This window comes from Daphnia magna, linkage group LG2, assembly GCF_020631705.1.
Source record: "Daphnia magna isolate NIES linkage group LG2, ASM2063170v1.1, whole genome shotgun sequence".
NCBI classification, from domain to species: Eukaryota; Metazoa; Arthropoda; class Branchiopoda; order Diplostraca; family Daphniidae; genus Daphnia; species Daphnia magna.
In genome coordinates, this window is record NC_059183.1 from 18,136,153 (window position 1) to 18,157,637 (window position 21,485).

General features: G+C 40.2%; 4 protein-coding genes across 8 annotated transcripts; 2 read left to right on the forward strand and 2 right to left on the reverse strand.

Annotated features, from left to right (window-relative positions):
* Positions 1-59: 59 nt before the first annotated feature.
* Positions 60-7,423, reverse strand: LOC116916248 (hypoxia up-regulated protein 1). The gene is made up of 23 exons (XM_032921469.2): positions 7,136-7,423; positions 6,900-7,038; positions 6,575-6,840; positions 6,322-6,497; positions 6,052-6,259; positions 5,768-5,993; positions 5,386-5,694; positions 4,920-5,325; positions 4,680-4,851; positions 4,445-4,610; positions 4,113-4,376; positions 3,936-4,043; positions 3,651-3,871; positions 3,544-3,577; positions 2,896-3,095; positions 2,309-2,576; positions 1,812-2,243; positions 1,599-1,749; positions 1,044-1,527; positions 757-981; positions 490-698; positions 337-428; positions 60-273 (listed from the first exon to the last, which is right to left on the reverse strand). Exons 2-23 carry the CDS (start codon positions 7,026-7,028, stop codon positions 226-228), a joined length of 4,794 nt encoding a protein of 1,597 aa, XP_032777360.2. The 5' UTR covers positions 7,029-7,038; positions 7,136-7,423; the 3' UTR covers positions 60-225.
* Positions 7,424-8,300: 877 nt separating this feature from the next.
* On the forward strand, positions 8,301-9,800 carry LOC116916247 (nucleoredoxin-like protein 2). Its single transcript, XM_045170173.1, is given in 6 exon segments — positions 8,301-8,550; positions 8,764-8,825; positions 8,827-8,882; positions 8,944-8,989; positions 9,075-9,202; positions 9,259-9,800. Coding segments are annotated over 6 exon segments (669 nt in total). The 5' UTR covers positions 8,301-8,312; the 3' UTR covers positions 9,398-9,800.
* Positions 9,801-10,200: 400 nt separating this feature from the next.
* Positions 10,201-15,704, reverse strand: LOC116916245. 3 transcript variants are annotated; one of them, XM_032921464.2, is made up of 14 exons: positions 15,552-15,704; positions 14,975-15,171; positions 14,549-14,812; positions 14,403-14,489; positions 14,151-14,340; positions 13,924-14,038; positions 13,729-13,856; positions 13,192-13,662; positions 12,975-13,124; positions 12,817-12,902; positions 12,354-12,731; positions 11,927-12,263; positions 11,158-11,865; positions 10,201-11,072 (listed from the first exon to the last, which is right to left on the reverse strand). In XM_032921464.2, the coding sequence occupies exons 2-14, from the start codon at positions 15,080-15,082 to the stop codon at positions 11,065-11,067; spliced, it is 3,030 nt and encodes a 1,009-aa protein (XP_032777355.2). In that variant the 5' UTR covers positions 15,083-15,171; positions 15,552-15,704; the 3' UTR covers positions 10,201-11,064. The 3 variants fall into 3 exon arrangements, with proteins under 3 accessions (XP_032777355.2, XP_032777352.2, XP_032777353.2); XM_032921461.2 differs by having other exon boundaries at positions 13,729-13,859; XM_032921462.2 differs by having other exon boundaries at positions 13,729-13,859; positions 15,446-15,560.
* Positions 15,705-17,646: 1,942 nt separating this feature from the next.
* On the forward strand, positions 17,647-21,478 carry LOC116916250. 3 transcript variants are annotated; one of them, XM_045168666.1, is made up of 10 exons: positions 17,647-17,816; positions 18,050-18,292; positions 18,369-18,671; positions 18,743-18,952; positions 19,019-19,235; positions 19,296-19,450; positions 19,630-19,869; positions 20,098-20,337; positions 20,736-20,984; positions 21,047-21,478. In XM_045168666.1, the coding sequence occupies exons 1-10, from the start codon at positions 17,729-17,731 to the stop codon at positions 21,205-21,207; spliced, it is 2,106 nt and encodes a 701-aa protein (XP_045024601.1). In that variant the 5' UTR covers positions 17,647-17,728; the 3' UTR covers positions 21,208-21,478. The 3 variants fall into 3 exon arrangements, with proteins under 3 accessions (XP_045024601.1, XP_045024600.1, XP_045024599.1); XM_045168665.1 differs by lacking the exon at positions 20,098-20,337 and having other exon boundaries at positions 17,649-17,816; XM_045168664.1 differs by lacking the exon at positions 19,630-19,869 and having other exon boundaries at positions 17,651-17,816.
* The last annotated feature ends 7 nt before the right edge of the window (positions 21,479-21,485 follow it).

Below are 21,485 nucleotides of genomic sequence, written 5' to 3' on the forward strand. Positions count from 1 at the left end.
TTCATGTCATTTCTTTAATCGATTATTACACACAAAGCAAAAAAAACTAACAAAACAAAACAATTTAATTCATTTATTCGTAGTAGAAGGTAGATCGCATGTTTCTGATTTAAACGCAAAGAAAAAAGAAATGCGTTATTCATTTATTGATTGAGTTGCAACAGGAGGATCGAATAAAAACGCCATATATCCGGGTTCGTTGTCCCTTCTAAGATAAAGTGACAGCTACTTTTTATCGCCTTCTATCATAGCAATCACTTTGGCTCGGATACCCTGTAAAAATGTTCATAATTAACGAAATAAGTAAGTAACAATAGAACCTGACGGTTGAATTACCTCAGCAATTTTGGCGAAAGCGGGCTGAATTGTCAGTAATTGCGACGGCAGTGGACTTGAAGCCTCGGAACAGCTCTTGGAAGCAGCAGCGTCTACGAAACAAAAAAAATTATAATAAGAAATCAAAATGCCGATAAAAAAAGGGCCTTTTACCTGCTGCAAGTTTACGAACAGCGGATGTAATCGGTGAAACCCTTGACTCACTGGCTGATCGACTGCTGTTCATGCGGCTTCCACTTCGGCTTCTACTACGACTTCTACTTCGACTCAGGCTATCACTTGCCGAACGACTACGAGATCGATGACGACGCTTTTTACGTAGTCGATCTCGACTGTGGCGTTTTTTCTTCTCCTTTCGGCGCCTGTTGAATTCAATCGAAATCAAGAAGCGAAAAGATGGAATCATTTCTCGTTTGCTACCTTTCACGACTGCGGTGTTTCTTATGTTGACGTCGTCGCCTCTCAGGTGAAGGACTCCTACGAATGGGTCTAGTGCGGCTTCGACTTCTCTCTCTACTTCGTCGCCTTGTTCGACTCACGCTTCGATGTCGTGTTCGGCTTCGACTGCGTGTCCGACTACGACGACGAACATCTCGCCGTTTTCTTTCCGGCCGACTTTCGGATGGAGAGCAAGACAAGGAACGGCTACACAATAAACGTTAGTTTTGATCCAAGTTTTGCAGGCGGTTAAGAAAAAAAAAACAAACCATCGTGATCTTTCTCGTGCCTCTCCAGAAACAGCGCCAATAATCTCTACGTCATCAGGACTGCAAGATTTGCTATTTTTCGTTGAACTACTTGTAGATTCAATGCCTACCGGATCGGCATCTTCTATCGCACTTTTACCTTGACATGCACAAAATAGTTGATATTTTCTCGATAACTGTTTCAATTTTTGATCGAAGTAGTAATAAAGTTTATTAGTACCTGTAACCCTGTCCCTTTTCATTTGATCTAGGAATAAAGTCGCTTTTTTTCGACGTTCTGTTTTCACAAGTTCAGGATCAATAGCCGAACGCTCTGCAGGGCTTTTCTCCCCGACTTCAAGTTTTATTTCTACACGCTGGTTGGGTATTTCTGGCTGTTTTGTTACTTCCACGTTCAGATGCATGCTGCTGTACAGGGATAGTTTCTGGATATAATAGCCATGAAACGCATGTTCCGGGTTGAGAAAAACAAAACGCGGGTCGCCTTGTTGAAAATAGCGCAAAAGATTTTTTTAACACTTGTCAAAAAAGAATTCAAGTGAATGTGATGTATACCTTTGCTTTGAACAGCAGATTCAAGGTGGCGCCCATTACGTGACATATAACTTGCAGTTTTATCCATTAGAAGACGAACGTCCGTTGACGGTTGTATAGGCTGGACATCTTCGGTAGAATTTGTCTCGCTTGCACGATGAACAGTCTGGTCCTGAAACATTGCGATTGTTACGAATGACTAGTAAACAGATTTTAGATTGTTGATCAACTGACTGAAGCTTTAGGTTGTAAGCTAGGATGCAGGTAATTTTCGCTTTCACTGTCAGATTCATTAACATGACCATTGTTTTTACATTCTTCTTTCTCATCACTTTCGACAGGATCTTCGGCTGGAACGAAGTAGCTTCCGTTTCGTATGGCTGCAAGTATATGCCGGTAAAACGGATGCAGGGCAGTGTCAAAATGTAGAAACTGAAACATGGGATTGTTTGCTTGTTTGGCTTTGACTATGATTTCCATTTGAGTTCCTTGAGATGAAATGAAATTGGCTGTTTTTTCAATAATCCTCGCTAACTTTTGGGTAGGTGGCACAATGATGTCTGGAGGTACATCAAGTATCGGCGGAGGTATGTAGACCGCATCGCCCAACTGGCCAAGCGTTGACTGAAGGGGTGCTTCTCTTGGGCTCAAATTCGAGTCATCGGCCTGTTTCGACATTAGCGTTGGTAAAGCTTTAAATATTTTCATACGGAAAGGGAAGAGATACGAACCCCAGACGTGGTGTTGTAGCTAAAGGGAACCTGATGATACGAAACTTCCTCAGATGTTACTTCATTCAGATCTTGGTTAAGCCTTTTGATTTCCTCTTCTTTAATGACAGCCTCTTCCTCTTCATCTTTATAAAGTGCGAAATAGCGTTCCTCATCACACAATCTTTCAATGCGCTTTTCTTCAGACGTAAGTCCTTCGGTGCGATCGTAGCCGCCTTGGGGAGTTTCGTGCGATTTCAGGTCAAATAACGTGCCTCGCGCATCATACCTGCAAATTTGAAGAAAATAAAACAAGTTAACAAAGAATCTTATACCACAGAATAGGCAGCAGTCATCACACATTGAGGAAAAAACAACACAATTCGATCCAAACCTTCATTGTTCAAGTAATCCAAAACTTGTGCTGCAGACGTTGGGCAACAATTCAGCTCAGAAAATTTGTCTTTGAATCTAAGCGCACCCAATAAGTTGTCCTGTTGGAGTAGATTCTGACACATTAGTTTTGATAAATAATTTTCAAAGAAGCATCAGGACCAATCCTATCGGGGAAGCAAGAAAGGAATATAAAATGTTTGAGCCACGCTCACCTATCAATCTTGATTGAATCATCTCCCATCCATGGTATTAGCAGTTTCCCTTGATCAATCTCCGCTGCTTTTTCGTCGTCCCGAAACAATTTGCAGGCGTATCCAAACACTAACAAATCTTCGAATTTATCTTTGACTTCGGCTTCAGCTAGCTGTTTGTGATGTCGAAGGACCCCACGTCGAGGCACTGCCATGGCGTTCTGATGGATTCTTCATACAATTAATACTTATTTAGTAAAATAAAGATGGGCTATGATTTGAATTCCTTTTACTTGGCCACCGACGTAACTCGAATAGGATGGATAAAATCGTTTGACTAAAACATATGTACTAAGACGAGTTGCAGTATGCATCAAATGCCTTCTCACAACACCAAATGATCGATAAGCGATCGTCTGCTAGGAAATGCTTTGTGTCGCAGGCAACCGGGACACGGGTTATGAAAAACATATTGATAAATCGACTTATTCTTGCATTACTGATTGTTTTGTTTTTTCTTGTCGTTGAAAAAGAAAATCATAGTCGTTGAAAGTCAGTGTATTTTACCTAGAGATGTCCCTTCCTAGCGGGTAAAAAACGACGTAGTGGGCTGACATGCATGCATACAGCTTACAAAAAAAAAAGGAATGTACCCAGCCAATTACTCACAAGAAAGGGACTGATTTGAAGAAAAAAGATTTCTCTTCAAGGGAAAAAAAAGACACAAGAAAAATTTTTCAAAAAAACCTAGATGTTCATGTCTGGCAAAAAGTTACAGTTCAACATGATCATCATCTAAAGGATTAGCAGATTGTTTAGTTTCACTGTCTCCTTTCGTGTCGTCTGCGTTTTTGTCTTTGTCTTTCTTTTCGGCATTTTCTTTCTTTGTTTCATCCGTGGTTTCGTTGGCCTTCTTGTCAAACTCCTTTAATTTCTCAGCTAACTCTTTCAGACGCTTAGTGCGTGCATTTTTTGCTTTGTTCACGAGCATTTTCACCTGAACAATATTAGCAATAGTAAAGCAACGCTCAAATCTGACTTTCCTTGTTTTGTCTTTTTACCTCTTTATCCATGGTATTCATTTTTTCTGCGATAGCTCTAAGCGTGAGAACAGGCGCCTCGTATAAAGGTGCGTCTTTTTGCGCCAGCATTTTCTTATCCAACCAGGACTGCCAGGGTGAATATTCGAAATGTTACAACCAACAAAAAAGGAAAATATTTTTGGTGTACTATCATACTTGGTTATCTTCAAGGAGCGTTTCCAATCCGTCGAGATCATCGTCATCTAGATATTTTTCATCGGGGGTTGCGTTTTTAAACTTACTCAAAAAATGTGTTGAAACATTCAGGGCGTTTTTGAACGCTGCGATAACCTCAGGTCGATCTCGATGTTCACGGTGCCTCTCGAACATTTCACCAGTAAGATCTTTCAACACTTGCAGCTTTTTCTGATATTCCTTTGCTTCAACATCGCTCCCATCGTCATAGAGCCACTCCGAAGTCTAAATTATCATTCGGTTAAAAATTTGGAAATGGCAGAGTAAGATACATTAAGAGCAAAAATACATACTTCAGAGCATTTTTCCAAAATTTTTGTGCGGTCTTCTTCAGTTACAAGTGACTGAAATTCTTCCTGGCTCAATTTATCCTGGATATCCAGAATAAAAGTCTCGAGATTATTCTGTGCTATTTCCTTTTCTTTGCGAGCGCGATCCTTTTCGTTCAAATCGTTAATTCTTTGCAGGAAAAAAATCGAAGTTAGTAAATGTTGGGTTATTCCTCTTAGCATTTGTAAAACTTATTACCTTTTCTGGGCCAGGGTGAGAGATCCACCAGTAAGATCCTGAAGATCAAGGACGAATTCTGTTTTGCTAATTTCTTCCTTTATGATCTCAATTTTCGGTTTCTTTTCTTGTTTAGTACTAGTGCTATTCTTTTCTGTGGAATTCGAGCTCTCTGTACTGTTCGTTCCATCACCTTATCAAATCAGATTTGACGGCGTCATCAACACCGGACGAATGTGAAGTCAGAAGTATATGTAGTACCTTGAGTGTTATTTGCAGCTTCAGGTTGTTCTTCAACGACAGGATGGATTTTTTCGAACGTGCTTTCAACTGTACTAAGGCTAAGCAGTCCACTATCATCAATAGAAAAGTGCGCTTTTATGCCCTTGAATTCGGCACCGTCATCTTGGTGCTTAGCCAAACCAATTGCTATGCCGCTAAGCTGCACTCTGGTCAAGTTGGTCGACCCTATGACAGCCACTTCCGATTCCGGCAAAGATGACATGTTTCCGTAATTGACGTAGAAGGTAAAGTCTTCATTGTGCTTATTGAACGTCAGAACCTTTTTTTGCGGATAGGGGTTCATGGCAGGGAATAATGTTCTACGTACAATTTTAACAACTTTTTTGTTGTCCTCTCCGGCATCTAGCTCACGTTCGAAATCAACCTAATTTTCCAGGTGGATTGCTTTAGTTTCTAAACCATTAATGTAGATGGTCGACCGTACCTCGATGGGAAGCACCACAGCATCTTTTGTCATGAATTTCTTGACCTGGAAACCAGTGCTCAGGTCGGCTGCTCGGTAAACGGCACCCAAAGCTGCAGCTTCGTCCGCATTCAAATTCTTCCCAAGTTCCCTTTTCGTGAATGCGGCCAAAACCTCTTGAACCTTCGGCATGCGAGTTCCAGCTCCAACTATGATAATATGACCTATTTCGTCCAAAGTGAGCTTTGCTGATGACAATGCGCGCTCAATCGGAACAGTAACTCTTTCAAACAGATCAGAGCAGAGGTTCTCCAGTTGTTCGCGCGTCACCTAAACGACATTTAAAAATAATTATAGATAACAAATGGTTCTTTTAAGACATAAGTTGCTGAAATCTTCTTACCTGATAACGAAAATCTTGTTCATCAAGCAGGTTTTCTACTTGGGCGTAATGATCGACATTTGCACTCAGAACATTCTTGACCCTTCCGGCTTCCTTAAATAGTTTTGCCATAGCTCTCGGATTTTGGAATACATCATTTTTCGTTTTTTTCATTTCATTAAAAGCTTTGCCAAGAAAATCGCGTAACCTAATTTGGATTTCCAAACCACCGAGGGTGCGATCATAGCTGCAGATTGTAATGGTATTAGTAAACCCGTCGAATCGAATTTAGCCTGATAACGTACCCAAGACCAATCACGCTAACTTGTGGATGATATTCTGCGTAACCCTTTTCTTTCGTCTTAACAACTTGGTAGCTAGCAACTGTAGCTACGGTGCTTGAGGCGCCCATATCGTAGAAGAGGATATTCTGGGAGGTTTCATTGAAATCCTTTCGCCGGAAAATACCATAATCCAAGGCCGCGGCAGTGTTACTGTTGATAAGTTGTAGTACTGCAAACAACACGGAATTAATTTATGATCAATTTATTAAAGGACGAAATTTTGCTCAATACCTTTGATTCCGGCAAGTTCTGCGGCCTTCAACATTGCCCTGCGTTCTGCTTGACTAAAGAACGCAGGTACAGTTATTACAGTTTCTGTAATTTGTTGCAGCGCAAAGCTTTCAGCGTATTCCTTCGCTTTTGTCAAAATCATAGCAACAAGCTCTTCTGGGCTGAATTTTGTTTCACTGAATAAATATGAAACATTTTTTCATCCTTATTACTGATTCCTTTTAATTTAAAAAAATGGGGAAAGGAAACCAACCTATCATGCTCAAAGAGCAAAGTCTTTCGTTCAGGATCTTCAACAAGTTTATAATAGGGGAATCTCTTTTGATACAGTTGCACAAGGGGATTGTCAAGTGTTTTCCCCAGAAGTTCAAGAAGATAGAAATACATATTAGAAGGAAATTTCACTCCAATAGTGTAAGCATCCTCTCCAATCGTTCGCTCATCATTGCGGAAAGCAATTGCTACAGGGGTTTTCCTCTTGGACTCTTTATTAAGAACTATTTCCATGGGTACTCCCGGCTAAAAAAAATAATATTATAATAAGCCTTTTTAAGGGAATAGGTATGTTTATAACAAACCGAAACAATAGCTATTTTCATCCATTCACTTCCAAAATCGACACTCATTACTGCTACACCTTGCACTGGATTCCAACATACGGCACATAATGCAAGCAGGCTTAAACAGAGAAATTGTAACCGTGCCATTTTCTTTAACCTGTGTAAAAAGAGAACAAGTTAAATACTTCAATAGTGTCAAAGAAGTTTTTGACATGAACAATTTCTCTTGGAGATAGTCAAAATAATTAACTTACAACAAAAAAATAAATTAATTCTCAAACTGAAGATTTGAGCGACAAACTGTAAACACGTTCACAAAAACTAGATCAAGACTTGCATTATTCTTAGATCCACGTATTAAACTAAAGTTCTTAGACTTCTTACTCTACCGGCAACTGCAACAATAAAATCGTGCAACGATGACACTACACTCAAAGATATCAAACGTTGCCACGTGTCAAATGGTGATTGAAGGTGCGCGAGTCGCTCCACTCCAGGAATGGTTGGTTCTTGCCTCTTGTCTTCTAGGTTGGTTGCTGCCTGCTGGACTGGACGTCTAGTGTCTGTGCAAGAAACAAGACACTGTTAACTAAGTTTAGCACTCAGACTAAGGGGTTTCAATACATCTTATTACTGTAACAATAAACATATTCTCTTGCGCATTTCTATAAAATATCTCAAAACAGTAAGTAAAATTAGTTTTCTAAAAAGGCATAGCACTTATTGCATCAAGCTAAACGAAACAGCGCAAAAATCGCGTGGGTTTTTCTGATTGGCTGGCTGCTCCGCTCGACCTGTATGCACGTACATTTCAGGAAGTGAAAACATTTTTCCCGCTTTTAAAAGTAACATGCAACTCGGCCTCTGGATATGGAGGCTGAGTTAATCAAATGTTGGTAAAACAAATATTTAAAAATTATCTGACAAAGCTGTGGACACTAAGGAAAAAGAAAATTTCAGAATCTGCCACAAGTGCCACAGTCATATCTGTTGTTGGTCGCTTTTTTTCTAAGCAAAAATTCAATTTGGCAGATAATTCAGCATGAGGAATGATGACAATTTTACAGTTTTTGAAAGGAATGAAACGGCACACATGATTACATGTACGTGTTAAATGGCTGTATGTTAGCCCATCGGTATGTAGGCTAATCCGAAGTGTGTAAAGAAGAGACCCTACTGGAGTGAGTGGAGTCTAAGAATGGACAATGGTCGAACACCAGAAGGTACTGGCGCGACAATATAAACCATCACAGTAACTCAATAAGTACCGACTACCGAGCTACACTTATTAAAAACAATGCACTTTGGTTAGTTAAATGATAACCCGAAATAAAAGAAATGTTTAGAAAGATAATAGGAATTTTATTATTCCCATAAACATAAACATAAAAAACAAAAAATAAATGATTATTAAAATATTCAGCATCATCAATGATGGCAACGCCTAGATTGAGGACTTGTGGTAGATTTCCCACCTGCTATTTCCCTTATGTGATTTATGAAAGGGACCTGAACCCTACCAGGAATTTCCGTCGTACTTTTCCTGGTAGCGTCAAGGCAGCTGAACGAGATCGAGTTATTAAAATTACATCGCAGCAGCCTGTGTTTTGCGTTACCAACCGAAGGCATGAAGGAAACCACCACGGTTGCTGCAACTCGACCAGATTTCGTAAGTAAAATTAGTAAGGGGTGCAGGTGTTAATTGGGACATTGTCACACGGTTTAAAATATTTTTGCCTAAATTGCAGACTTGCAGTCGTGTCTCGTGATCCTTATCGTGAGCAACAGTTAACTGTTCATAAAAAAAATATTATTTTGATCGCTATCCAAACATACCAACAGTAGTTGTTTCATAAAACAATTTATTTCTCTTTCTGCAGAGATAAGATGGATATGCTCCAAGGACAGCAGCTTGTGAACAAGCAAAAACAATCTATTTTGTCCTGAAATAGCCGTTGGGAACAAGAATATTATTTGTTATTACTTTTCAGCTCACTGGTGGTAAGAGATATTAATGCTTTTTCTTCATATTCCATAAATAAATGTTTTTAACATTTTGTAGCCCTCCTTGTCGTATGTTTACTCCAATCCTGGCTGATTTCTATAGGGTAAGATTCTTTCTATTGAAGAAAAATTGTACTTTAACAAATAGATAGAAGTATTAAAGCTAGTCTGTGTATTTTTTGAACCAAGGATTTGCCAGATGATGGAGTAGAATGTATTTTTGTCTCCTCAGATCGCAGTGAAAATGACATGATGCAATACATGCAAGAGTCACATGCTGATTGGCTTGCTATACCATGGGGAACTCAACTTTCGGCGTAAACAAAAAATTATTTTAGATATTCACCCCACATTTAATTTCTAAATATTTCAGGGCTCTAAAAGCAAAGTATAATGTCAGTGGTATTCCTTGCCTTGTTGTAGTTAAGCAAGATGGAACTGTTATAACAAAGGATGGAAGAAGTGATGTTCATCGCCTTGGTGCTGGTTGTCTTCAACAATGGAGAAAATAGTCCTATCAGACTGCAAACAAATAATGTCATCACTTGCTGTTTTTTTTTGCTGTACTTATGGGAAAGTCATTTTGTATTTTTTTTTCTCACAACTTTAGTTTAACCCCAAGCTATTGCCTTTTCTGAAAAGCAACAAATCCTATGAACCAGTCTTTCCCCCTTACCAAAAGCTATATACCAATTTCACAATGCATTATATAGGGACTATGTATGCAATTAAATTGTATGTTGGCAAACTGTCCCAAATGCCAAGGTCTAATACTTACAAATGTGCGTTTTACCAATAATAATGATTAGAACTGAATTTTCCATCGTTATCTAATCTGATTAAGCTATAAGCACAGTCGAGAACCTTGTTTGGTGTTAAAAAACTATGGATACTTAATATACCGATAAAAGATAATCGCAACACCGTTTTTTAAATAACCAATCTTACCGAAAACTTATCAAGTTGTGTGCTCGAACACATTGTATAGAACTCGAGAATTTATAACCTTTTCCCAATTTATGTGTTAAGCAATACATTTCAAAAGACATTTTTTTGTGTGTATCATATCTTTCTCGGTGTTACAAGTAAAGACAAATTTTGCCACTATAGGGCCTACATTGAACGTTCTTTTTTCTCCTCAGTCACGATTTATTGACTTTTTTATCTTGTTCCTTGTTCAACAATCAAGTTCTCGGCTAACTGGGCAACGTACTCCATCTTACTTATTAAAGTTTTTCATGTGTTTAGAAATATGCAGGCGTAAAAGAGTTGCCTGCAAATACGGCTTGATGCTTAATAGAAATATAAAAACACATTTTTAAATTCACGATTTGTTTATTCTCTGAATCAGCATTTCCAACAATCCAGCTCTGAACACACTCGTCCTTCTCTGTTTCACATCGGCGCCGAAGTACGGGCAACATTTTCTTTATCGATCAAATGTCAAGTCAACCAAGACCTTTCCTCACCGGAAAGAAGAAGGAATGGGACGAAAATGAGGAAGAAAATAGGGTTTTTGAGAAAGCGAGACGTTGGGGAAGGTATTTTCCTGTTTCTTCATGCGATTCGCACGTCGATTGAACGTACTCTGGTTTCGCGATCCGAAGTTTCCTTGTAGGGCAACATTCGCTTTTGGGAGTAGATCAATCTTGCTTGATTGGTGTTTTGCTAAGCAAGGGATCTTGGATGTTCTAGGTAGCTATGCGCTGTACCAAAAATGAGTAACGAGAAAGTTGCAACATGCAAAGAAACAGTTTCGGATCACTCAAACATCCCAAAAGGAAACTATAATATCTTGTGCAAGAAACGATGATCCTCCTCAAGTCGAACGTTTCCTCAATCATTTTATTTTCAGGAAAAAGTACGATTCCCGAATGTTTCAACTTCTAATTAAACTTCTTTTGATGGATGTAAGATAAAAAACCAAAACCAACGAAAAGGATAGGGGAAGAAGGTAGAATGACGAAGACCGAAAGAAAAGATGAACGGGATGTACTGCAGCGGAGAGAAGAATTAGATAATAAGAAGAGCAGAGGGGAGTCGAAGTCGAACATATCAGAAATTTGAGGATAAATTAAACAAAAAATTGTGAACAGGAAATAGACACAAAAGGATTTCAAAATAACGATAGTATCACTGCCAATCCCTAACAAATGCAACACCTAGGCAAACACCAACCTCAGAGATCTGTAATCAGAAAAAAATGCGAAAACGGACGTCGGATGAGTCTAATACGAGCTAAGAGTCAATGGATGGATGAGGGACGACTTACTGTCAATTTTGTGTGTCTCTGCCGTTGATGCTGTTTTAGGGGTAGGTCTGATGTGACTGAAACCAGGAGGAGGCATGGAGGGGGTAGTGTGAGAGACCGATGGTGGCCAGAAGGAGCCCATGGAATTCAATCCGTCCAAACCGGATGCGGGTGTGACGTTACTACGGCCGGTTAACGAAGGCAATGTGTAGTGAGTTGAATTGGCCAGGCCAAAAAGATTGGAAGGGTTCGAAGGCGGCTGCTGTGCCGGACTGTTCCCCGTTTCTGTCAGCTGTTCCAGGGAGCGAAGCCAATGTGGAGGCGAATCGGATCGGGAATCGGTTATCTGACCACTCGAAACAATGGCTGGGTCTAGGGATGTCCAATCTGAACCATTATTTCTCCATCCTTTGGTAGCCAAGTTATTCGGTTGCTGAGCAAGTTGATGTTGATGATGCTGATGGTGCATCGTCTGTTGTTGACTGTTGCCTAGGCCAGATAGTCCAGGCGGAAAGGCACCTATGCGGCCACCATGGTTGCTGCTATTGCCATTACTGTTCGTGGCGCCTCCATTACCCATGGAAATGTTGACATTGGGAAAGAGTGCTCGTAGCCCATCTTGCCAGTCCTTCATAGAAGGTGCAGTGTCGCCAATGCTGCTCGCTGCAAGGCCAAGGCTATTGCTACCATTAGAATAGGGCATGTTGCTGCCCATTCCAGTGCTATATCCTACAAACGATGGGAAAATCGTCAAATTCCTTTGAGGGAAGATAATTAAAATCGGCACCACCTTGAGGCTTGTTGTTTGACATATGACTTAGCGAACCATTTTGACCGCCCATATAACTCATGTTTGATGACATGCCGCCGCTGCTCATGCCGCCGCTGCTCATGCCTCCGATTCCTGACATTCCCAAACTTAACGACGGTGACTCGTGATAAAGACGGGGACCGTATCCTGTCGAAGGACCATTCACACCACCGTTTGCTGTGCTCTGATTGTTCATAAATGGCAACATTTTACTGGTGCCCATGTCTAGGCGATTAACTGGCCGATTTGAGCTGAGGTTTGGAAGGCTCAAACCAAAGTGACTGACACCACCTTGATTCACTGACCCAGGGAGATGCTAAAACCAAGGAAAAATAACAAAATGAATACTTCTTTCAGACTTGACTACAATGAATAATAAAACTGAGATTGAAACAATCCGCAGAACCTGAGTCGGATTGAAACCCGGAGGAGGAATTCTTGTACGCGTGGGCTGTGGCTGCGGTGCTACGCCGACGCCCAGCCCAAGCCCTAGTCCCAAGGAACTAAAACTTGGACTGTGACGGGCCATTGACGGAGGAACTGGCGGGTTGGAATAGAGACTCTGGACGGGGCCAGAGTAACCCAGGTTGTTACAACCGTTGCTGAATAATGAACCATTGGGTAGGCTTGAGATTGATTCTTTTTCCAGCATTTCCGCCAAAGCCTTTTGCGTTTCGTGGAAGGGATCAAATCCCAAATCGTCGTCAGTGTTCTTTTGCTGATGACTGCTTGGATCTTCCACTTGAGTCACACTGGGAACCAGGCGTGAAGACGATGCCAGATCCTGAAAAAAAAAAAAACACAAAAAAACAAAAAAAAAAAAACTGTAATAACGAAAGCGAAGTATAATGTATACACGTGTGGCTTACGTTAAACGCCAACTGCCAATCGGCTGCACTTTGATTGGGGAGCGTGGAGGTTATCGCTTCCTCTTCGGCACCATTCGCTAACCAGCCTGTACAGATAGTTAGGGAACAGTTTAATAAGATTTCAGACAACGTCCTTCACAAGACAAAAATCTACTTACAGCCAGATGGTGATGTGCCGTTTGACTGCGCTGTGTAAGCTGGAAGTGGCCCAGTAGAAAAGAAGCTGTGGCTATTACTACTGTTGTTGGTATCAAGAATGGAGTGTGCGAAACTAGCAGAATTTCCCGACACTTTATTTCCGGCAGGGTCTAGAGAGGAAAAGAAAAAAAATGTCAAATGTTGACGGAAAAACCCAGTGACAATTTCTGCATTTACCGAAATAATCATCGGCTTCATCTCTTGCTCGATCAATTTCCTCTTCTTCTGCGGCCATTGAAGCGCCTTGCTTAAGAATTTCGAATTCGTGTTGGTTTGAAGGCAAGAAGCCACTGTCTTGTGACGATGACGGCGATGACGATGACGAAATTAGTGTTGGTGTCGGATTGGAGGATGTAGAGAGAGCGGGAGAAAGCGAGGTTGATCTTTGTCGTTCCGGCTTCGTTGGCTGTGCGGCAACAGGAGCAGTGGGATTTAACACCGCAGTTAACACTGCAGTCACAACTGTTTTTTCTTTGGTCTTGCGGTTCGAACTGTTTGTCTTAGCTTGGGGTAAGGTAACTTCCTCCGGCTGAACAACGGCCACTGGTAAATGTACCGTGGGCTGCTGCGTTGGCTTTGCTTTGATTTTTCCGCTCTTCTCTTTGGTCAACGGCGGTTCACTCTTGACACTCGGCACGACAACTTTAACTGGAGTCAAACGTTTTTAGTTTCATGGGTATCAAGCCGATATAGATAAAACTGTGTCACATTTACCTGAGGTACTAAGGCTAGGAAGATTGGCCGTGGAACAACCGGGAGGCAGAGAAGGCCAACCATCCTTAGGTCCACTTTGCGTTGCATTGGAAGCTCCCTCTTTTAATGGAGGTGACGCTGATGCTTTCCTGCTTATTATGATAACTCATAGATCAGCAACGTGTGTAACATGTAAATCCATATGTTGAACCTTACCGGCCCTCTTTGTGGTTCAGACAGGGCGATAGGAGCTGCTCGTGCAACAACCGCTCGTAGTCCGTATGCTTACCTTGTTGCATTTCTTCTTTGGTGAAACTAGCTGCATCGTCACCTGTGTTATTACGAAAATAAATCAAACTCACCGCAGTTCACTATATTATAATATATTATATTAAAAAAAAAAAAAAAAAAAAAAAAAAGGAAGAGAAAAGAATTCAACTCACCAATTTCATGAAGGTACATACAATCTGGTTTAGGACAGACTTGGTTTTTCATAAAATGTGAGCAGTATTTGGTTGTCCCTAAAGATGCCCTCAAAGTTCGACCGTCAACGGTAATGTTATTAACCGATTGTATCGCTCGTAAAGCGTCCTCTCCTCGTATGTAAGTGACATAGGCACTAGCACTTGGCCCCTAGTAATACAACATAAGAAGGTTTTTATTGGGGACCAATAAATAATGTTTTTCTGATGTACCTGGGAGCCTGCATATTGAGTGCTATGGTTGATGACTACCTTATGTATTTTCCCGAGCTTACCAAAGTACTCATGCCGTTTCAAAACCTAGAAGATAATGTGAACATTTGAGATTTGAGTAACAGACTACAATTCAGTAAAATCACCTCTGGATCAGCTAGCCGTGGGGAGAGTCCAACAACAAATACCAGATTCCTCTGAACTACCCTCACATTAGCTAAATGTTTTCTATTTTCTGTTGCTCTCTGCTTCTTCTGTTGATCTTTTTGACGTTTTTCAGCCTTGATGCGGTGCATCTCTTGAGTCGAAAGAGGTTTGAAATCAGCTGGGTTTTCAGGGTATGCCTTCCGACAAGCTGGGCATAACCCATTCTCATCTGTCCTTATTCGATGCCAGCAGAAACGACATATCTAGTAAACAAAGTTACTCTATCAGTGTGGACAGTTCCATAAAGTGTGTTCTATTTCTGTTTTGTAAAACACTAGTTCATTGGCCCATTCTAATGCCCATTCTAGATTGTTTCTAGGAAAATTTAATTTTTCACTGTACTGAGTAAAGATGCAAAAAATGACCTGGTAACCACAAGTGCAAGGGTAGAAGCTAAGGTCATCCATTTCAAGAGGTTCCATGCAGAGAGGGCACTCAGAAGATTCTTCTCCACTGTGGTTTAGCGAAGACATTTTGTTTTTCCACAAGTAAATGAAGATTAAGCTAAAAGTTATGTCGTAGTCTGAAGCTGGTCTGAAGCTGGGCTACTTTACTGAAAAGTCTGTAAACAAAAGGAAAGAAAAATAATAAACTTATGTCAGAACATACAACTTTGTTTTACTGAAGGTCAGTATACAATCTTGTCCTCTAAATACTTAAATACTAAAAATTAGCATAAAACCTGGAACTATAGCACAAGAAAATCAGAATTAAATTATTAATATTAACTATCAGTGCCCTCAACGCCAAAAATTCGCCATTCAATCTCACGGCCCCGACCTAGATACATTCTTGCCCAAAAAGTCACAATCCAAAATAAATCCGTTTGCAGTTACTATAATGATCTCCTGTTTGGGTGAAGCACATCAAATACTTGAACGCGCATAAATATTCCAGTTAAAGAACTCCAATTTCCTTTTCCATTAGCCACACAATGTTTACCTGTAAATGCAGAATATTTCGTGGAAACTTCGGTTATACAGAATGAGAGTGCCTCAAAAATGAAGAATGACTTCTGCGACTGCGCTGAAAATGTTAAGGGAGCCCGGATGAATGTACTAAACCATAGGATGCTGTATCGGCAGGGACATGTTTCTTCTCCAATTCCTAGGTTTAGTCCTGTATAATTTTTAAAGCGACTAATTGATATGTTTTGAGAAAATAATTGTAGTTTTATTAATCATTCATATACTACAATTCACTGTTTAACGATTTATTTGTAATTTATTGTAAGAGGAAGAAAGCCCCTAGGGCTTTGAGTGTTAAGCAACACCATCTTGTTGCAAGTCTTTAAGGCTTTCTATTTCAAGTTTGGTAGCGAAATGGTAAATATGTAATCTAAAAATAAACACGACGAAAATTTAAAACAAAGTGACGTTAGTCATTTATTTCACACCAGCAATTTAAAAGATTGTTCAATCTTTTTGAATTTTTTTCTTGTTATCCGTGTAAAGAATAGACGAGATCCATCGTAATGGAGTAATCGTGCATTCCCATGGTTCCCATCGTAGTACAGGCAATATCATTTTAATAGTTCTGGGACGACTGACTGAAGGGGAGCGATTTCCTGTATTCATCCTAATCTTTCAGCATATTGGGCGACTACATTAATGTTGCAAATAATCTTTCGTCACGTGTATTCATCGAGAAACTTCGGAGAAGCTGAAAGGCGAAAATATTTGATGCCTTAAGATGGCGCTAGCTACTGAACATTTTGCTACCCGTCTCTTTTAGCGTTCTACTTTTATTGTGGACTGCTAATATAACTCACAGTATCATAAGTTTTACTCCCAAATAATAAATAATACATTCGCTTTTATATATCTGTCTTTCTACTGATAAACCTAATAACGTCGATTACTATAGATATTCTCGGGATTAAGCAGTCCACGATCTAACGCGGCGAAAACACACGAAGCCGGTCTTGCAAGGTTTTCTCCGTTTGTTGTGGCTAACTTTACCATACGTTTGTTTTAGATCGCTTACATAGCTTAGTAATCAAGTACATTGTATGTGAAATACTGAAACTACACTTTCCATTTTGCCAGATGGGGGACTCAGAATAAACTTTTTTCATCTACACACAGAGCAGAAGGGGCCCTTCATCTCTGTCTACACACGTGAATAACACAATGGAAAGCATTCAATCAAAGCTGAGACTGGCCGACTATGGTATCGGCGAGTACCATGGTCAATAACAAGTATAGCAAAGCAATGCATGGGATCAGTTTAGCTGTATTATTAATTTGATAACAAAGACTAAACATTTTTAGGCAAGCTGTCACTTAAGTAGGTAGTTATGTCCCAAGTGTCGCATACATTTATGAAACTCTGGAACTGGAATAAGCACTTATACCAGTAGATTTAAGCGGAGGATTCTTGTGGCGTGAACTTATGAAAAGCCTAAGAATCTAACAAAAAGATGGGAAAATAATGAAATATTATGTTAATGTGCACTTGTAAAGTACAATTTCGGCGGATTTGTTCAATGCTGTGTTGCCACTACTTCAGAAAGGCATACGAGACAACGGCTCCGCTCAATTTCTGAGTAAATACTGGTGTAGCAGCCACGCTTATGGCGGGCCCTCCCATTGCCTTTTTGGCCTGAAAGTCTTTCTGTCCGATAACGAAAGCGCCACAGCGGCTGTGTTGTGAACTTGTGATGTATTACGTTTTCGCTATGTTTTCGCTCATTTTCGTCGTCTGTACTTCAGAAAGTAAACAAAAAGTGGCTTAATTAATTAGTGTGAAAAAAGTAAGAGCATGAAGAGATTTCTTAAAAACCCTTAAAACTCAATTCATAGGTGGCAGTTACGGTTATGGGACACTTAAATCGATATCTTGCCTCATTTTCTCACAATCGATACGCGAAATTGGCAACAACTTTTGGGAAAAAATCCGAGAGGGGGAGTTAACATGGACCGTGGCTACACCAGTATTCTATTACTCTGGTTCTGAGCTAACTCTGAGGGCCTGAGCCGCCTGACGCCTGAGGCCCCTCCGGCTTCCGGCCCTCCCCTTTTTCCCCTTTATTTGGCCATGAATTTGTAGAAACTATAGCACCGTATTTACCTTGCTTACAGGTATCTTAGACACACCTGACTTTCATTCCAGCTTGAATGATGGCGGGCTGTACTAGGGCGTGCCGTGTGAAAATTGAAATGCTGTTTACTTTTATTTCATATTTTGTTTTGATCAGCATTCAAGGTAATTACGTTTAGTTTTTATAATTTAAAGAGTTTCCAAGGAACATGTAAGGTAAAAAAAATGTTTAATACCCATGGATGTCAAGAGAATTAGCAAGTTCTATCCTAATGACCTATGGTTTAATTTGTTCACAATGATTTAGTGAAAGTTTATTCAGGTTTTCAGAGTTGTACAGTGCTTGCTAATAAAACATGATAATTGGCAATAAAAAATTTATTCAATTGTTCTGGCAGGTGTTGCTTCCAAAGGTTGTGAAATTCCACCTGTTGTTCGTGGAACATGGTTTTATCGAGAGAATGGAGAATATCACACTACAGAAATCAATGGTGACTCGATGACAGGGAGAGGAAATTGCCTTTCTTCCCATCATTCACATCATGTCAACTATACATTTGTTTTTCTTGATGAACAGACAACTTGTTACCATTGTGTCAAATTTTTTGTTCGAACTGTCAATATTCTTGACAAAGTTGAATGTGAGTTACAATTGTTTAACACAACTGTAAAAATATTAAATTTGACTGATTTTTCTATTGTATTTATTATTTACAGCTGGATGCAAAACACTTCGCGACAAGTCCCCATCGTTGAATTCAATATGTGATGGCATCAATCCTGACCAGCAACTCATTTCACTGTTCGCGGAGAACTTTGTACCAGTCAACTGTAGATCAGGATTAGAGGGTGTTTGGCAATTTGCTTACCAAAATCGATTTCGTTTCACTGGTGAATGCAGCCATCCTGGTAACGTGATACAGTCTTGCCAGACACCTGGTTCCCAGTTTTTAATTACAAACCAAAAGTTCACAATAAGTTACAGAAAATGTGATGGAATGAGTGAATCACTGGATGGGAGTAAGTAGCATTTCCATTGGTTTACTCATTGTAAAAGATGTTCTATTGCTTAACTTTTTTACCGTTTTTAGCTGTTGAGTTTAGCTGTCTAGGAGATTGGTTCGTCGGAAAGAATCATTATTTTGCTGTTGCAAACACCAAGGAGTCGCGAAAAGATGAAAAATTTCGTTGCTTTTTGAAAAACCGTGACGATGATGAGTATATGGGTAAATCTATTACACCGGAATGTAACACTTTGAAATCTCCGGAAGATAGTCCTGAGCGTTATCGCATGACTCCTGGTATGTTATTAGGACTAGATTTCCAAACAATTTTGACCTAATCTTTGGTTGTGAATTAACTTGCAGTCAAATCCGAAACTGTGACACCCGGTTGCAATCTTCCTTTAAATTTTTCCGGACATTGGATCAATACCGCAAATATTGACGCTGATGTTTATATTAATCAAACTCATATTGTGGAGACATGGCATCCAGATATCGGAAGGTCTCGTAAAACCGTGTACGTCTGTAAAGAGTCACGGGATTCAAGGATCCTGCTTACCCGTCTTAATGTGGATGGATGGTAACAAATATTGCAACATAGATCCGTTAGTTCAATCACTACGAGATATTAACGTTTTAGCCAAAAAGACTACATTTGTTACGACATTGTTCCTCGTCACCACAACATTATCCGCTACCGGAAAGGGCTGGCCATGATTAAAGATGACTTTCATACTGTGTGCTCCTGGACACAATTTCCTGCAAAGAATGCCTGGAAATATGACCTGTTTTTAGGTATGCAATCAGTGCTCGGGTAAACAGTCGAGTACTTAGAAGACGTTTTTAAAAATGGTTATGTACCATACTAAAATTAAACTGCACGAATTGTCGGAGGAGTTTATCGCCAGAGGGTCGTGATGTGATGTGATGTAAGTTTTGTATGTATAATGTAACACGTTTTGTCCAAACGACAGCCAAAGAACCAGTTCCGATTCGCTGTCCCGTGGCCGGCATGTTTCGTTTCCAGCAAAATGGCGACATCAAGTTTCAGACCCGTATTTTAGGCGGAGTCACTGATTCGCCTCGTCCAGAGATTCACTGTATGGATTCGGTGTCCTCGTTTCAAGTCTGTGATTCTGGCCAGAAGGAGATGGTAATCGATGCAGAGTTTTGTCTGTCGACAGACACTTACGGACGCCCCATGGACATCTACAGTACTTAATTGCCAGCATTATTCTATTCTCTTTCTTCTGTCACCGTTTCTCTCTTCGTACTAATGGCATTGGCCGTATTACTAGTTTATAGGTTTCTGAAGTGATGGATTCCCGTGACTATGCTCCTACGAATCTCATTCGATAAATAATGATGTACAAATGTTTATGCTCAGATTGGTGTTCTGTCGCATGGATTGGTTAAGTAATATCTTCTGGTTTATCAAATAGCTCGAGACCCAGTTCCTATTCGTTGCCCAGTGGCCGGCAAATTCAAATTTACGCAAAAGGGTGACATCAAATTTGAGACGCGTATCTTGGGCGGAGTGACAGATTCGCCTCGTCCGGACATTTATTGCAAAGAAAACATTTCAGACTTCTCGGTTTGTGATGCGGAACAAAAAGAAATGTGGATTGATGAACATTATTGCCTTTCAGTGGATTACAAAGGGCGACCAGTGGACATTTACAGTATAGATATCCTTTACTTTGAACGCTGCTTAGTTTTCGCCGCTTATTAAACTATGCAGTGTTTGTGGTTTTTCTTTTGTGTTTTCGCTTTGTTGGTGCAATTTGCCTGGTACTGGAAGCTTTTCTAATGATTTGCTTAACAGGATGGTGCTTTGCAGCCGATATCGATGTTCGCTACATGTTTACTAATGTTTTTGCTTTGCTTCGCTTCTGTGTTTTGCTTTGCTTCACTTCTGTGTTTCGCTTTGCTTCACTTCTGTGTTTCGCTTTTTGCATAACTTCTATTAGTTTTGAATTTTCGTAGTCTATCAGCTTACCGCGTTTCTTCTGCTTTTTAACCTTTTCTCGTATACAAAACTTGGAGTGTTTTCTAATTTCCTTCTAATCACTCTTAATAGGTGACCCGGATTACAAGTTAAAGTGCATCGGATTTTGGAAGGAGAATCTCCGTTCATATCTCATCACCTACGACGAGCTAGATGCATTCAGTCGTTACAGGTGCTGGGTATACCAGCGGGCTGACTTGACCAAAATCTACATGTCTCAGGCGTTAGGCCCGTACTGTCCCCTCAATCAAGATGTCACGAGTTGGAACTATACAGAAGGAGCAGCTGTTCACCTAAACATGGAGGAATACGAGCGAGAACGTAGGTGTTTTAAAAGTCGTGTATTTTTTCGCCCTTCCTCCAACGTTTTACTTTCTAAATAGGTGATCAATGCCCAATGAATTTCGATGATGGTGAGAACCCGTGGAGCACGTCCGAATCATATATTCAGACGTTCAGTTTCAGAGCTAGTGCTGACTACATACGAATCTCATTAACGGCCATTTTATTACCACTGACTTTGCTTTTTGTCTTTCAGCATTAGATTTTTGCGTAAGTGTTTGAATGTGAATGAGTGATTGTTACCGGAGGGTGATGCATACCGGAGCCGGTTGTTTTATTTCCGCCGTGTTTTAGTATATAGAATATCATGATGTGCAACACGGATTATGTGACATCGCAACTTGATTCCGTCCATTTCGCTCCGTCCGCGTATAGTTTTTGATCGGTTAACTTGCAATCTCACCATGAATCATTATTTTATGTTGTAGCATGACTGCATTAATTGAATACACTTTCTTTCCTTTTTTATAAAACAATGTG